The 12,011-nt window shown below is 51.5% G+C and overlaps 1 protein-coding gene across 2 annotated transcripts in view; it reads left to right on the top strand.

The window, feature by feature from the left end:
* Window positions 1-7,932: 7,932 nt before the first annotated feature.
* The window catches only part of Notch3 (notch receptor 3), a 35,906-nt gene continuing 31,827 nt past the window's right edge, over window positions 7,933-12,011 (top strand). For both annotated transcript variants that reach the window (XM_047531500.1, XM_047531499.1), the window contains exons 1-2: window positions 7,933-8,123; window positions 10,792-10,870. In XM_047531500.1, coding sequence (XP_047387456.1) covers window positions 8,006-8,123; window positions 10,792-10,870 — 197 coding nt within the window. In that variant the 5' untranslated portion in view covers window positions 7,933-8,005. The remainder of the gene's footprint in view (window positions 8,124-10,791; window positions 10,871-12,011) is intronic.

Raw genomic sequence — 12,011 nt, 5'->3', positions numbered from 1 at the left:
TGAATTGAATTCCCTTCTCTCCACTTCCTTCTTTTCCCCATCAAATCTCACATCCCCTCCCTAGGAAAGCACCTCCAGCCCCCATCTCTTCCTCTGAGCTAGCCCCTGATCTAATGAGAGCTGGACATATATATCCATGTCTGGAAGAGAGGTCTGGGGACAGGGGTAGAGGTCTGGCTTTGGGCACATTCAGGTCCCAGCTCCTGATTCATGAATTCAACCGACAGTAATTAGGGCTAGGAGTGCACCTCTGTGGGAGAGTATTTATCTAACATGTGTGAGACCCTAGATTTGATCCCAGCACTACCATAAATAAATAAATTAATGGCAATTATTTCACCTCCTATGCATCAAGCTCTGTATTAGACATTGGGGATCCAGCATGGAACAAGATAGATGCCCACAGAGCTCACAATCTGTTGGGGAAGCCAGACAGGATCACATGGAGGGGTTGGCTCCCTGGGAGACAGGAAGGCAAAGCTTTCAGAGTGATCATGAATGAATCAGAGTTGGGCTTGTGGCTCAGTGGTAGAGCACTCACCTAGCATGTGTGAGGCACTGGGTTCAATTCTCAGCAGCACATATAAATAATAAAATAGAGCTTCATCAACCACTAAAAAAATAATTTAAAAATTAAAAAATAAATAAATGAATGAATCAGATCAACTTCCCCTGCAAAATCCCCCAGTGGCTTCCACTTGGGATAGATTCCCAGACCTTCTGGTCCCTCAGGACTCAGCTCCCCAAATTCCCTGACCTCTCACCTCTCACTCGCTCTGCATCTTCTCATTGCTCCTCTCATCCGTCGTCTTCCTCCTCTGGGATTTTGCACTTGCAGTTCCCTCTGCCTGGAGCACCCTTCCCTGGCTCTTTGTCTTGCCAGCTCCTCTCCTCCTTTAAGTCTTGGCTATAGTCTTCCATCCTCAGTGAAGCCTGTCTTGGCTCCCCACACCAAAATCACTCCCTCCTTCCAGTCACACTTAACCATCTCACATTGATAATTCCTATTTCTTTGCCTTCTTGTTTCTTATCCTCCTCTCCCATCAGAAGAACGGGCTCTGTCTTAGCACAGTTTGATCTAAAATAGGGCCTAGCACCAAGTAGGAACTCAATAAAATGTTTACCATGCCTGTAGTCCTGGCTACTCAGGAGGCTGAGGCAGAGGATTGCAAGTTTGGGGTCATACCCTGCAACTTAGTGAGACTTGGTCTCAAAATAAAAATTAAAAGGGCTGGAAATGTAACTCAGTCGTAGAGTGCTTGCCTAGCACGTGCAAGGCTCTGAGTTCAATCCTAGTCTTGCAACAACAACAATAATAATAATAATAATAATAACAATAATAATGTCCAATGACTGAATGAAGGTGAGAACTGGAGAGTCAGTGAGCAGACAGGTGAAAGCAGCCTTTGGAGAACAAGAACAGGGTTTGTGGTTGTGAGAACAGCCTGTACACAGTCTGGGAAGGCTGAGAGGCAGGGCAGTGAAGCTGGCCAGGTGTAGAGGCTGTGCTGCTCTGGGCAGAGGGGAGCAACAGAGGGTCCCGGGAACCAGTGAACCTGGCTGAGTTCCATAGCCTCTGGGGTTCAGCCTCCTAGCCTCACCTCTGCTGGATCCCACTGGGCTCCCATGGCCCACTGCCTGGGCGTGAGGATCTGACCACAGCTTCTGCACAAGAGGGGGCCTGCAGTCCCAGGAGGAGAGGCCCAGGGCACGTTCTCAGGTTCCTGGTCAGCATGCCGGCATCTGTGTCTTGGCCTGGCCCCAGGTCGTGGGTCCCCAGGGACTGAGCTCATTGAAAAGAAATGTAGTCCCTAGCCAAGACAGCCAGCAGAGACACAGACAGGGGCTAAGCCCATCCCCACACCAGGAGCTGAGCAGCCGAGGGTTGCAAAGCCGTGGGAACGGTTGCTCTGACAGTCCTGTCCCCTACAGATCTGGACACCTTGGCCCACTCCTGATACTATGCAGGAACCTGGAGCCAAGTGGGACCCCACCTTCTGTTGGGTGGGTGCTTTGCAGATGTGCCGTTCTTCCTTTAATCCTCACTCCCCCGAGCTATCTTCAGGCTTATGTTTCCCACAGACCAAGGGCTGCTGCATGAACAGGGTCACAGACTCTGGTCTTGTCTAATCAAATGTGTGTCCAAGTTCCTTGGTGGCTTCTTCTGACAGGGAGCTCAGTGCCTCCTAGAGCATCCATTCTGAGAGAGAGTTCTTTCTCAGATGGGTCAGGGGACAAGCTGGTCTTTCCTGGGGGCTCTAGCTTTGCCCCCTCCAGCTGCAGACCCTTTTCTGGATCCCATGACCCCCAGAATGGTACTGAAGAGAGTGGTTTGAACCCCTGCAGCAGCTGTTCTGGTAACTGCCTGAGTTACCAGAGTCTACCAGGTAACCCCATGCTAGAGGATGATGCCGTGACCCTCATCCTCCATCCGGCCCTCCTAGAGACCCCAGTTTCCCAGGCAGGCAACAGAGCAGGAAAGACACTGCAAGCCCCTTGTGAGCAAGACTGAGGTAAGAGAGGGCGTGTGCTGGGAGAGCTCGGGGCAGCAGAGGGGCTCTGCCTGGGGGAGGAGGGGGACCCTCGAAGGAGAAATAGGACATCGCCAGGTACAGAAACAGGGAAGGGAAGGCACGTTGGGAAGAGGGTCCAGTACCATGGACAAAGGGGTGGCAAGAATGGAAAATAGAAGAGCATTCCCTTACAAATAGAAAAAACTTTTTTATTTTTTTATTTTGGTATTGGGGATTTAACCCAGGGGCACTTTACCACTGAGCTATATTCCACCCTTTTTTGTTTTTATTTTGATACAGGGTCTCACTAAGTTGCTGAGACTGGCTTTGAATTTGTGATCCTACTGCCTCAGTCTCCAAAGTTGAGTTACTGGGATTACAGGCATGGTGATACCTGCCTTTTCTTTCTTTCTTTCTTTCTTTCTTTCTTTCTTTCTTTCTTTCTTTCTTTCTTTTCTTTTTTTTTCTTTTTCTTTCTTTCCTTCTTTCTTTTCTTTTTTTCTTTTTTCTTTTTTCTTTCTTTCTTTTTTTTTTTTTTTGAGAGGCTTTCATGAAGACTGACCTTGAACTTGAACTTGTGATCCTCCCGTCTTGGTCTCCTGAGAAACTGGGATTACAGGCATGTGCCACCTTGCCCAGCTGAAAGTGCATTTTTGAAGAGAACACATTTGCTGTCAGTTCCTGCTTTGGGTGGAAGTCAAAGGGTCCTCTGGTCCCAGGCAGGGGGAAGAATCTGGGCAAAGGACATGGAAGCAGAGGCATGCCAAGGAAGGATGGGAGGATGGAGTGGTTATGAGTGGGCTAGAGAGGGTTAGTCCCAGCCAGTGGAGTCTGAACGCCAGGCTGGGGGGACTTGAATTTCTTCCTGGGATGATGGGCACAGGAAGGGACTGGAGCTGGGCCTGCCCACGGGCCAGTTGACTCAGCACCCTTGCCGTGAGTCAGCGTGTGCCCTTCTTGCGCAACTCTTTTTTGTCTTTTTCTCTACCCGCCCCTCCTGCTTCCCCATTCCACCTCTGCAATCTATGTGACCTGGAGTAACTCAGGCCCAAGTTCAAACCTTAACTCTTGGGGCACAGTTCAGTTGTAGAGCACTTGTCCAGCATGTGCTAGGCCCAGGGTTCCATCCCCAGAATCGAAAAAAACAAAAGCAACAAACACCCACCTCAGCTGTTCTACTAAGCCTCTAGCAAATCAAATCACCACTCTTCTGTCAATTATGCAGCTGTGCCCATAAGATGGGCAGGGATCGCCCCTCCCAGATGAGGGTTCACCTGTAAAATGGGAGTGACAGGGCATCCTCAGCTCCTGACTGTGGGACTGTGCTACCTGCCAGTCTAGGCAGGACTGGGAGTGGGGGAGTCAGTTCTGGTGCAGGTCCCTGGTTAGTCATTCAACTTCACCTTCACCTCCTCATGCTGCTTCTCTCTTTTTGATGTCCATTCTCGGCCTTCTTCTCTTTTCCTCCTCTACTCTTTAAAAATCATCCAAAAGGGCTGGGGATGTAGCTCAATTGGTAGTGCGCTTGCCTTGGAAGCACAAGGCCCTGGGTTCAATCCTCAGCACAGCAAAAAAAAATAAAAATAAAAAATAAAATAAAATAAAAATCATCCAAAGGAAGCCAGGTGCAGTAGTGGGCACTTGAGAGGCTAAGACAGGAGGATCACTTGAGTCCAGTAGTTTGAGACCAACTCAGGCAACATCTGAGATGAAGTGAGATGGAGTGAAGCTCCATCTCAAAAAAGAAAAAAGAAAAAGAAAAATCATCTCTGGGGGATGTGCTTCAGTGGTAAAACTCTTTCTTCACAAGAGAGAGTGCCTGGGTTCTATCCCTAGCACCCCCCCTACACAACAGGAATGAAGCACTGGTCCATGCTACAACATGGATAAACCTCAAAAACGTGATGCTCAGTAAAAGAAGCCAGGCATCGAAAGGCACATCTCAGATGATTCTGCTTATATGAAATGTCCAGAACAAGCAAATCTATAAACACAGAAGGCAAGTAGTGGTCGTCAGAGGCTAGAGGAAAAGAAAAATGGTGAGGAACTGCCAATGGAAATGGGGTCTACTTTGGGGTGATGGAAATGTCTTGGAACTAGGCAGAGGTGATGGTTGCACAACAACACTTAGTGAATGCACTAAATGTTGCTCAATTACACACTTTAATATAGTAAATGGTGATGTTGGCCTGGTGGTGCACATCTGTAATGCCAGGAGGCTGAGACATAAGTTTGAGGCCAGCTGGGAAACTTAGCAAGAGCTATCTCAAAATAAAAAAAGAACGGGAGCTCAGTGGTAAAGTTCACTTGGGTTCAGTCCTCAGTACCAGAAAAAAAAAAAAAAGAAAAAGAAAATCAGGGCTGGGTGTAGCTCAGTGGTTCCTTGCTAGCCTGGCATGTGCCAGTCCTTGGATCCAATACATAGTACTGCAAACAAAACACAACGAGGAACCATCAATAAATGCCAAAACCAGTGGGCAAAAGTTTAATGGGCGTCAGGATGTTCACACAGTCTGAGGATCTCCTGACAGGATAATTGTTCAGGATAATTGTGCCTCAGGAGGATCAAAAGTTTGAGGCCAGCCTGGGCAACTTAGTGATAGCCTGTCTCAAAATAAAATAAAAAGAGCTGGAGATGTAGCCCAGCGGTAGTGCGGTAGTGCACTTGCCTGGCATGTGCAAGGCCCTGGATTCAATCCTCAGCACCGTCAAGGGAAAAAAAGTATGGGACAGGAGTAAAATGGCGTCTTCACGGTAGGAAAACTTGACCAACTTTGCCCAAGCCATCAAGGCAAACATCACCAGTGCTGGGAACTAACATTAGGTATACTTCTCTTTAGGAGGAACCAGGAGGTCAGCTGAAGCGCATCCTTTGGAACAACTGACCTCACTTTTCCAGAAAATGTCAAAGTTAGGGAAGACAAAGCAAGGCAGAGGAACTAATTCAGAGTGAAAGAGACCAAAAGACATGATGATGAGACGCACTACGTGACCTGGATTAGATCCTGAATCAACGAAGAAATGTATGGAAAGGATATTGTTGGGGGCAACCAGTGAACTTTGAAAAACTGGAGTAATTTACAGGTGAAATTTGCAGGTGAAAAACTGGAGTAATTTACAAAGGAGAACGCCCTTGTCATTAGGAAACACACAGTGAAATGCATGCGTGTCTGTGTGTTTATAAGACAAGCATGGCAGTGTGGTTGGTTGATGAATCTGGACAAAGGGCTCATGGAGTTTTGTGCTATTCTGCAACTTTCTGTTTAAAATGATTATATAATAAATAAATAGATGATTTCAAAAGAAGATGAAAAAGATGCTCAGAGTTTTCTGGAGCACCCATGTGACTATATCCCATCCAGACAACCCTCCTATGCTCAGTTCCAGCATTCGGCTGCTTTTGGAGTGACCCTTGGGCTCTTCAGAATCAGTGCCTCAACCCCATCTCTGTCCCCAGTCAACCCATTCCTCTGTTTAACAGTCTCTTTACCAAGCCAGAAACCAGGGGGCTCTGTCTGCCCTTCTCTCCTCCTCCTGATCCCTGGCCTGTCCACTCTCCCTCCTCTATGTGCAGCCCAGTTCCTCTGCTGGGCTATCTCCCCTACAGCTTCTCCATAAGGGTTGAACCTCTAGATTCTCCCCTGGGAAACCCTACCCAGGAAAGCAAGGTACAGTTTCAGAACTAGAACAGAACAGGACGTAGAACAAGAGCCTTATCCACTTACAAGTAAGTAACCCTCCCAAAGACAGCTCTCACCAACCCCTCTGGGTGCCTTGCCAGATTCTGTGGCTCATTTTGGACTACCTCTGAAATTTTAGTGCTGGGGATGCCTGTGTCTGTCTGTCTTTCTTTTCTCTAAAAATTCAAAATATATTCCAAATAACATTTTTACAACAGTCAAAACCTTTAGCCAAAAACCCAGATCTACAGTCCCATAAGTTTAACAAAATGACCCACATTTAGTTATCTTGATTACTGAGGAAAATATGGTGGCTCTTAGCAAATGGGAAAGTTTTCCTTTCTGGGTAGTCAAAGCTTCGCCCTTGATTATTATTTTTATTTCATCTATTCTAATACAGACAATTGTTCCAATTTGAAAGAAAGCTTACACAGATTTTTTTGTATTAAATATTGTGATGCAAGATTTAAGAACTCCCAACAACAAGATCAGAAAATGACCCACAATTAAACAAAAAATGGTCCTAGCAGAATGCTGTGGTACACACCTGTAATCCCAGCAACTTGGGAGGCTGAGATAGGTGGGTTGCAAGTTCAAGGCCAGCCTCAGCGATTTAGTAAGACCTTCAGCAACTTAGGGAGACTCTGTCTCAAATGAAAAATAAAAAACGCTGGGGGTGTAGCTCAGTAGTACTGTGCCCCCCTAAAAGTTTTACTACACAGTGGAATCTGGTATTCGACATCAACAGTGCTTTTGAATTACATTTTTTCACAAATGTAGTACTCATCAAATAGCTGGTAAATACACTGCAATTACAATTAGGGTTGGGAGACCGAATTTCAGAAAGAATTGGTATTCACACTAAGATAACATTGCAAGGCAAGTCTCAGGCATAATCAAGATTAGGAATGCAGTCTCTTGGTTCCCACTGTGTCTGGCTCCCCTCCGAGCATACTTGGGACTCCCCCAGGTCTGGGCTTGCACTGTCTTAGGGTCCCCATTCTCATCACAGAGACAGAGAAGGCTGCGGGAAGCCTTTGGAGGAAGACTGATTTTGAGAAAGGCAGTAGGTTTCACTGAGCAAGGCAGACTGAGTGGCAAAGCTGTGAGGTGGGCAGGGGCCATAAGGGAAGGGAATGGGGGTGCTGGGTGGACTTTGGAAATTCACACATGGTAGTGAGCAGGAAGGTGGTGCTTTCTGGGTGGGCCGAGGTTAGGAAGGGGTGCACACACAGGTGCATGTGACTCCCGGTGAAAGTCTCCAGGTCTGATATTGCAAATGCTGCCCCAGGCTCTTGGCCTGGCTGGGCCTGAGTTTCAGGTTTGTGAGTGCTTCGTTCTTTCCTGTGCCCTTGAAGCTCTTGCATAGGTCTGCATTTGTGCCACGGTGGCTGCGTGTTCGTGCTCCTCTTAGGATCTCAGCTTGGGGGGTTTCTGGGGAATCTGTGGGTGTCCTTAGCTCTGGGTGTGTCCTTGGCTCTAGTTGTGCATTGGAAGATGCGGGTAGGGGTGTTCACAAACTGCGTGTGCCTGTCACTGCAGGTTCGCCGCGCATCTCTTCGCGTGGCCGGCCTAAGTTTCCTAGGGTCCCTAGGTCCCAGGCTCTGCGGCGGGAGGTTGGACAGGGACCCCGGGAGGCCGGGCGGGGGGCGGGGGCGCGCAGGGACAGCCCCGGGGCGGGGCAAGCCGCTGAAGGTTGGGGGCGGGGCGGCCGGCCGCCTCACTTCGGCGAAGTTGGCGGCGCGGAGGCTGGCCGGGGACGCGCCCGGAGCCCAGTGAGGGAGGGAGGAGGGAGGGTCGCGGCCGGCCGCCATGGGGCCGGGGGCCCGGGGCCGCCGCCGCCGCCGCCGCCTGATGTCCCTGCCACCGCCACCATCGCCTGTGCGCGCGCTGCCCCTGCTGCTGCTGCTAGCGGGGCCGGGGGCTGCAGGTGAGGGGCTCGGGACCTGGCGGGCGGGACCGGGACGCGGGGGAGGGGGAGTGCAAGAAGTCCCAAGTCTGGGACTGGGGGATCCAGGGAGTCAGAGACCAAAGCTGGGGCAGGGGTGCAGGGGCAGGGGTGCAGGAGCTGGATTATGTGCCAGTCCTGGGGGGTGGCGGGGTACGGGGACTCAGAATGAGCGGCAGGGTGCCAGAGGAGAAGAGATCCTTGAGCAATTGAGTCTGGAGATGAAGGGACCTAGGAGTCTGAGACTCAGAGCTGGAGGTGAGGGAATCAGGGACTCAAGATGGGGGGGGGGGTGCCAAGAATCCGGTGTTCGCCCCATCCCATCCCGGCCTGCAGTCCTGGGAAGATTACCCTTGGGGCCGAAGTACCCCCAGGCCGAGGACCCCTCTCACAAAACCCCCCGCCCCCGATACCCTGGGCCGGGCGGGCCGGCCGGGCGGGGGGCGGGGAGGGGGCGCGAAGTTCTCGGAGCTCTGAACTCGGAGAAAACTTCCCAGGCCGGAGCGCTGCAAGACCCGGAGCCGGAGCGGGAGCTGGAGCCTCAGCGGCGCCCGCGCCCCCTCCCTCGCCTGCGGCCCCACTCCCAGTTCTGGGAGCCGCGATCCTGCAGACCCCGGACCCCGCCTCCGTGCGGGGAGGGGAAGGGGAGAGGGCCCACGTGCTCCCCTCGGGCTTCAGCTCCCCCTCCCCGCGGCCCGAGCCCCTCCCCAGCCGGCCAGGGCCCCCCGCCCCTCCTCCCCTTCTTTCTCCCCTCCCCCGCTCGGGACAATGGCTGCGCCGTCTAGACACCCCCTCCCCCCGGCCGGCCTCGCGCTTTCTTTGCCAGACAAAGCGGGACAGGCAACGGGGCCTGAACGGGGGCTGCGGGGGCGCCCCCCACCCCCTCCCCAGGAGGCCTGGTCGGCGGGGGAGGGGCCCGGGCGGACGACCCGGGCCGGGGGTCTCAGGACACTACTGTGGGGCTCAGCGCTGGGCGGGGTGGGGGTTTTAGGAGGGTATGGCCTCACTGGCTCATCCCAGGGCCCAGCTGGGCAGGAGCAGCCGCCCCCGCAGGACCAGCATACTCATGGCCTGTCACACACTTGCAGCCACACACAGCTCTGGGGCACACACTTTATGGAGATGCAAACGTGCATGCACGCAGACCCAGTATATGTAGACATGCACACTTGGCTCACACAAGATACACCCAGATGCACACAGTTCACACAGTGACATGCATGGACACTCATCAAATGTGATCACACATGCCATTCCTAGCCCAAGACCTGGCACACACGCTGCCTGCACACACTCAGATACCCACGGATACAGATTCAAGGACATGCCTACGCCCTGCTCACATGCACAGACAAGCACATCCAACCCCTACATATACACACCCGTGTACAATTGTACACCCAAATAACAGGATTCACACACATGCACACAAGACGCAGCTTGTCTACATAAAGCACACACATCTATCTGCACAACTGCATGGGTATGCAGTTCACAGTTCACAGAAATTTGCCCATACTTATATGCACGTGCAGATTCAAATTTAGCTGCATGAGGACATAACAGATGCATGCTCAAGTCCCCACACAGACCAACACACAAGTTCATGTGTGCACACGTGTGGCTCACATGGCTCACAGCACAGCAGGATAGGGACTTGGGGAGGAAATGGCTCATGTCACACAGCCACCAGGGTAAATTCACAAATACCCACAGTCCCCTGTCTGAGTGACAGTGCCCTGAACTTGTCATGTTGGCCATTCTCATTCTCAACTTATTCTGTTACTGTCTCTCCCTATCTCTGTCTTTGTCCTCTGTCTCTCTCTCCGTCTTCCTGCTTCTAGTTTCTTCTTTTATGTTTCTCTGTTTCTGTTTTTCTCCAGCTCCCTCACTCTTTCCATCTATCTTTGACACACACCCATATGGCCCCACACCTGCTCGGACACACTCCATTCTCCACTAGCTCAGTCCCAGCCACACCCCTGGCCCATCTGAAAGGACAGTTAGACTGTGCCACACCCAAGAGGGACACAGCCCTCAGGGATGGGGACACCGGACAGGGCAGCACTTGTCTCATGCCAGCTGCCCCTCCCTGCAACACACACCCTATCCCTGTGATGCCCATAGTGGCTCTCCTTGTAGTCTTCACTGACTCCTGAGTACCTGCCTTGGCCTCTCTTCAAGAGCCAGCACAGAGACCTGCTAGCTGGAATAGGTGACCAACATCAGGTGAAGCGAGACCCATAGACCCCCAGATTTCCCGCCCCTCCATTTTCATGAGACCTGGACATTAAATCACGGACTCCCTTAACGTTCAGCACCCTCACTTCCTGACTCTGCACTCCCCACTCTGCACATCTTAGTTCTGGCAGCTTCCTGAGCCCCCACATCTGGCACAAACCAGTCCCTCCTTCTTCCCGCCCCTGCCTTGTGGTTCCCAGGGCTAGAGCTGGCAGGGACAGCTGCAACCCCAACAGCTGGGGCCAGGGCGGGGGCCGTGGGAACTGTAGGTAGGGGGCCTCCCTGCACCCACAGAGACACCCCCAGCCCAGTGCAGCTGTTGCCTGGCAGAGGAAGGGAGGGGGTCTGTCACTCGGATTGGGGTTCTTGGGCGCCCAGCTGACCCCCCACCTTCCTGTGCCCCTCGCAGCCCCCCCTTGCCTGGACGGAAGCCCGTGTGCAAATGGAGGTCGTTGCACCCAGCTGCCCTCCCGGGAGGCTGCCTGCCTGTGAGTGCCTGGCACAGCGCCATCGGTGGGCCTTGCGTGGGAAGGGAGTCTTCTTCCTCGGCCACTGTGTCCACTGCGGGTGCTTGTACCACTTCCTACATGTGTGTGGCTTGGGTAACCTTGTGTCCCCATTGGAAACTGAGCAGGGTTAAAAGCAGGGGCTTTGGAGTCTGCCTGGGCTGGATTCAAATCCCACGTCATGTTGCTTACTGGTTGGGAATTAAACCCTTTAAGTCTCAGTGTCCTGGTCTGGAAAATGGGCTCAGTAACCCCGACTTCATGGAGTTCTCAGCCTCTTAAGGTCACATCTAAAGCCTCTTAATGAAGAGAGTTAATAATTAACAAACTCTGAGGGTCCAAATGGCAGCGGCTTGGTAGTGGTGAGGACATCATTCATATTCTGCCATATCTCAAATTTTAGTAGCGGGGCGGTGCAGAGGCCTATAATGCATTAGTGCTCTGCCACCTTTCTTGCTGTGTGACCTTAGTCTAGACACTTCCCTTCTCTGAGCCCCTTTGAAGTTACACCGCACTTACTGTGGCTAGAACCCCCACTTGGGTTTACTTCTTTGGGGATGCATCTGTGAAATAGGAATGTTTCTTCCTGGCTTGGGACTGTGAAGAAGCCCGAGAATTTAGTTCTTCCCCAATATAAGAAAAGGCAGGGGGTTGGAGGAGCAGAGTTGGCGCTGAGAAAGTGCTGAGCAGAGTCAGAGCATGGTTCGAATTCCGGGTTGTAGGATACCTTGAGCAAATGCTTGGAACTTTCTAAGCCTCTGATTTTTGCATCTGAAAAATGGCAGTAATAGCTCTTCCTTTATGGGGTTGACTGTGAAGATTAAGAGTCTCTTCATAGGATATGCTCAGAGTACAGCAAGTAATAAATAAATACTCATAAATAATAATGATAGGAAATAATGCTCAAGGTTATGGGGAAAGGCTTGGCTCCTTTTATGTTTTAACAGGTAATAGCAGTTCACCCAGTAGCCATTAATGGATTCATTAAGGTATTCATTTATTCAACAGAATGTGTGCCAGGCACTGGGTCAGGCTCGAGCTGGGTGGGTCTGGGGTGATTTTAGACCCAGAAGAGCCCCTTTGAAGTTTCACCGCACTTACTTTAGCTAGAACCCCACTTGGA

Source organism: Sciurus carolinensis, chromosome 17 (assembly GCF_902686445.1).
Source record: "Sciurus carolinensis chromosome 17, mSciCar1.2, whole genome shotgun sequence".
NCBI lineage: Eukaryota > Metazoa > Chordata > Mammalia > Rodentia > Sciuridae > Sciurus > Sciurus carolinensis.
This window is presented reverse-complemented; position numbering and strand designations above follow the sequence as displayed.